Source organism: Eimeria acervulina, genomic scaffold, assembly GCF_000499425.1.
Source record: "Eimeria acervulina Houghton genomic scaffold, Eah_scaff735, whole genome shotgun sequence".
In the NCBI taxonomy this organism is placed as follows: Eukaryota; Apicomplexa; class Conoidasida; order Eucoccidiorida; family Eimeriidae; genus Eimeria; species Eimeria acervulina.
This window is the reverse complement of record NW_013549629.1, coordinates 12,563-17,025: the sequence shown is the minus strand read 5'-3', so window position 1 is coordinate 17,025 and position 4,463 is coordinate 12,563. Positions and strand designations below refer to the sequence as shown.

The following is a 4,463-nucleotide window of genomic DNA, read 5'->3' as shown; positions in this document are numbered from 1 at the left end:
TATTATATATTATATATTATATATTATATATATGTATGTTTATGGATAGGTGGGTGGATGTATGGATGGATACACTTCTACTACTACGGGGATACTCCTGCTGATGCTGCTGCTGCTGCTGCTTATGCTGCTGCTGCTGTTGCTGTTGCTGCTGCTGAGGCTGGTGGGATATTGCCGGTGATGGAGGCGGTGGTGGCGATATTGCTTTTGCTGCTGTTATTGCTGCTGCTGCTGCTGCTGCTGCTGCTGTTGAAGACGATGTGGGCGCAGAAAGCACGAAAGAACGGCAGATGCAGCAGCAGCCGCAACAGCAACTGCTGCTGCAGCGGCCGCAGCAATTGCTGCAGGTGCAGCAGCAGATGAAGCAGCAGCAGCTGCTGCTGCTGCTTCAGCAGAAATCTCTTCTCTCGTTTCCCTAGAAGGCTCCATTGAATTCCTACTGAGGGTTTAGGGTTTAGGGTTTGCTTACTCCTACTGAGGGTTTAGGGTTTAGGGTTTGCTTACTCATATTGAGGGTTTAGGGTTTAGGGTTTGCTTACTTGGTATTTGAACAGCTCTTGGCTCAGCACGCAAACCGCCATACTCACGCGAGGCCTCTGCAGCACATCAAACCCTAAACCCTAAACCCTAAACCCTAAACCCTATCCTCTAAACCCTAAACCCTAAGCCCTATTCCCTAAGCTGCAAGCCTTATTCCTGAACATTATGAGTTTGCACGAGGGTTTATTACGAGGCCGCCGACACGTTGTACGTTAGGGTTTAGGGTTTAGGGTTTAGGGTTTAGGGTTTGGGGTACCTTTGCGAATGTGTTGAGTCTGTGAAGCTCCACCTGAGTGGAGAGCCAATCACACATATGATCGAGGTCTGCTGCAGTGCCTGCACCTGCTGCATAGATGCTGCTGCTGATTTTATGCAGCTTGTTGCAGTTCTTATCTGCTACAAGGGGCCCCTCTGTAGCTCTTGTGTCTGCTCCTAGGACAACCCCACCATTAAACACCACCCCGCATATAGTTGTACCAGTCTTACGCAGAGGAGGCATGCGGTAGCCTCCATTTCCTGCTGCTGCTGTTCCTGCTGCTGCTGCTGCTGCTGCTGCTCCTGTTGCTGGCGCTGCTGCTGCTCCTGTTGACTGCAGCAGCAACGAGACGTTGCGGCTGTGGTTGCTGAAGTCAAAGCCCCCAAGCTGGAGCTGCAGCTGCTCAACAGAACCCATCTTCTGCTGCTGCTGCTGCTGCTGCTGTTGCTGTTGCTGCTGCTGCGGTCAACTCTGCTGCTGCTGCTGTCGAGCTGCGGTGTATGCACACCTGCGAGGGAGAGCCAACAGGAGAAGGCCCTCGAGTTATGATTTATTAATTATGTTATAAACATACAAACAATGTCTCTCTTCTCTCTAACTGCAGCAGCAGCAGCAGCAATAGCAGCAGCAGCAGTAGCAGCAGCAGCAGACAGCAGCCCCTCCCCCACGGGCCAGCCCCCTTTACCCTAAGGCCCGCCTTTAGTAGATTTACTTTTTAAGGATTTTAACTCTCTTTTTAACTCTTTTCTTGTTTTGTCTGTTTGTTATTGATGAGGCAATTTAGGGCTCTTGTCTGCTATTCGCAGAAGAGTACAAGGGTTTAGGGTTTAGGGTTTAGGGTTTAGGGTTTGTTTACGAGACTTCTTCTTTAAGGACAATCTTTAGGCGCACAAGGGCTGCCCTCTTTCTCACTCACACAACTCAATACAGAGGGACTAGGGTTTAGGGTTTAGGGTTTAGGGTTTAGGGTTTTGTAGTATAACGGTCTCTACACCCGTGAGGCGTACACACACCCAAGGATTTAGGGTTTAGGGTTTAGGGCTTTGGGGTTTCTGCCCTAAGGGAGCCACATAAACAGCAGCAGCGCTGCGTGCTGCTGCTGCTGCTGCTGCTGCTGCGGCTCTGCAGCACCATGGGGAAGACCGGCAGCGCCGACACCGGGGGTAACTGCAGCAGCAACAGCAGCAACAAGGACAGCAGCAGCAGCAACAGCAGCAGCAGCAGCAGCAGCACCACGACGCGATGCCCAACGGGTGACGGGGCCTTTCCGTCCCCAACCCCTGACGAAGCCGCAGGAGCAGCAGCAGTAGCAACAGCTGCTGCTGCTGCTGCTGCTGCTGCAGACCGAGATGAGATCGAAACTGCAGCAACAGCAGCATACACACAAGTTCACGTGCAGCAGGAGCAGCAGCATAACCAACAGCAGCAGCAACAGCAGCAGCAGCAACAACAGCAGCAGCAGCAGCAGCAGCAGCAGCAGCAAGTGGTGGTCCGACGAATAGCTCCACGCCGCGTTGCTTCTTTTGCTGCCTTAAACCCCCGTCAGGGCGAGTCAGACAGAGCAGAGGAAGATGCTGTACCTGCTGTTGCTGCTGCTGCTGCGTGCAGAGGCCGCAGCAGCAGCAGCAGCAGCAACAGCAGCAGCAGCAGCAGCAGCAGCAGCAGCAGCAGCAGCAGCGGAGTTTTGGCCGCCTATTTTGCTGAGCAGTCTTCAGGGGGAGATGCAGTTGCTGCTGCAGCAGAAGAAGTGCTGCTGTCTTCAGATGAAGGCGAAGCTACGGACGCAGTTGATCTCTGTTCTTCTTTGACAGCACCATCAGCATCAGCAGCAGCAGCAGCAGCAGCAACAACGGGTACAGGGGTTCAGAGGGGCTCAGGGGCAGCTGCACCCCGCAATAACCGTCAGGTCGGCTTCGCTAGATTGAGGACCTTCGATAAAATCAATGAAGTGAGTTGCTGCTGCTGCTGCTGCTGCTGGCGTTGCTGCTGCTGGCGTTGCTGCTGCTGACGCTGCTGCTGCTGCTTGTGGTGTGGCTGTTGCTGCTGCTCGTGCTGCTGCTGCTGGTGTTGCTGCTTCTAATGCTGCTGCTCTGCTCTTCCACTTGCTGCTGCTGGTGTGTTTGCTGCTGCTCTGCTGGCGCAGTAGCTGCTGCTGCTGCAGTTGGTTTTGTTTCTGCTCCTGCATTCGGTTCTGTATTTGCTGCTGTTGCTGTTGCTGTTGCTTCCGCTGCTGCTGCTGCTGCTGGAGTGCATGCGAACCCTTTACATGGCTAGATTGCCCTGGTGCTGGTGCTGCTGCTGCTGCAGGCTCTGCGGCTTTCTGAAGCAGAGGAGAAGGAGTTGCTGTCTATAGCGGAGCAGCAGCAGCAGCTGCTGCCAGATATGCAGCGCGGCCGCTGGCTGCAGGCATGGGTGGAGCCTTCTGCTGCTGCTGCTGCAGCTGTTGCTGCTGCTGGACCTAAGCAGGTGCGTTTGTTTGTTTTGCTTGTCCTGTGTCTAATCGCTGTTGTCTCTTTTTATTTATTTATTTCTTTTGTCTCTCTCTTTCTCCTCAACTAGTGGTTTAGGGTTTAGGGTTTAGGGTTTAGGGTTTGTGTGCCGCGGTGTCTGTTCCGCTTTGTCTGTCTCTTTGTTGCTGTCTCTTTTCTGGTTTAGAGTGACGTACAAAGTATCTTCTGCTGCATGCGTGTTGCTTGCTGCTGCTGCTGCTGCCTTCTCTTTGCTGCTGCTGCTGCTGCTGCTGCAGGAAGGTGCAGCAACAGCAGCAGCAGGGGTGCTGCCATTCTCTGTACAAGGACGTCTCTACACCTTGGGAGTCCCTACGCAGCATCATATTTCAATTTCTGCTGCTGCTCCTGCTGCTGCTCCACCAGCAGCAGCAGCTGCTGCTGCTCCTGCGCACCGACAGCCGCCAGCAGCAACAGCAGCAGCAGCAGATCCTGGTGCTGGCGCAGCAGCAGCGGCAGACACAGCAGCAGCAGCAGCAGCAGGAAGAGTTGAAGTAATTGAAGTAACCCCAGAGGCCTTGGTGCCTCTGAAGGATTCGGCTGTCTCTGCAAGAAGAATTAAAATACCTGTCGGGGCATTCAGAAGGGTGAGTCTTTGTCAACTGCTGGGGTGTATAGGCACCTTTCAGGTGTATAGGCACCTCTCAGGTGTACAGGCATCTTGCACTGTATAGGCACCTCTTTTGAGGAGTCTGTAGGAGTTGCATGCAGCTGTGGGGTGTACAGGGACATGTAGGGTTTACAGACAGACACAGGCGGGGTGTATAGGCAGCTTTGGGGTGTATAGGCACCTCTCAGGTGTACAGACACCTGCTGGGTACATGCGCATCTCCGCAGCACTTTAACGAGCCCTTGCTTTCGACCATCCAAGACCTGCTTCATTTGCTGCTGCTGCTGCTGCTGCTGCTGTCTTGGTTTGTTGCTCTGCTGCGCTGCAGAGGGAGGATCTGCACAAAGGCCAGAGGCCCGTGTGCCTCCGTTTCGTTTCTGCTGCTGCTGCTTCTACAGCAGCAGACGAGGGTCACCCACAGCAGCAGCAGCAGCAGCAGAAAGGGCCTGCGGGAACGGCAGCAACAGCAGCAGCAGCAGCAGCAGCAGGAGAGGGAGTGTCTGAGGAGGAGGAGGAGCAGCAGCAGAAGACTGCGTTATTGAAGTTCTTG

The 4,463-nt window shown here is 54.0% G+C and overlaps 2 protein-coding genes across 2 annotated transcripts in view; one reads left to right on the top strand and one right to left on the bottom strand.

Moving 5' to 3' along the window:
• Positions 1 to 122: 122 nt before the first annotated feature.
• Positions 123 to 1,213, bottom strand: EAH_00047720 (proteasome subunit beta type 7, putative; the record flags this gene model as incomplete). The annotated part of the gene is made up of 3 exons (XM_013394559.1): positions 123 to 341; positions 540 to 596; positions 797 to 1,213. The coding sequence occupies 3 exons, from the start codon at positions 1,211 to 1,213 to the stop codon at positions 123 to 125; spliced, it is 693 nt and encodes a 230-aa protein (XP_013250013.1).
• Positions 1,214 to 1,928: 715 nt separating this feature from the next.
• The window catches only part of EAH_00047710 (hypothetical protein, conserved), a gene marked incomplete at both ends in the record, with an annotated part of 3,233 nt that continues 698 nt past the window's right edge, over positions 1,929 to 4,463 (top strand). Inside the window, 4 exons of the mRNA XM_013394558.1 lie at positions 1,929 to 2,744; positions 3,104 to 3,262; positions 3,543 to 3,890; positions 4,242 to 4,463. The exon at positions 4,242 to 4,463 is cut by the window's right edge and continues 221 nt beyond it. Coding sequence (XP_013250012.1) covers positions 1,929 to 2,744; positions 3,104 to 3,262; positions 3,543 to 3,890; positions 4,242 to 4,463 — 1,545 coding nt within the window. The remainder of the gene's footprint in view (positions 2,745 to 3,103; positions 3,263 to 3,542; positions 3,891 to 4,241) is intronic.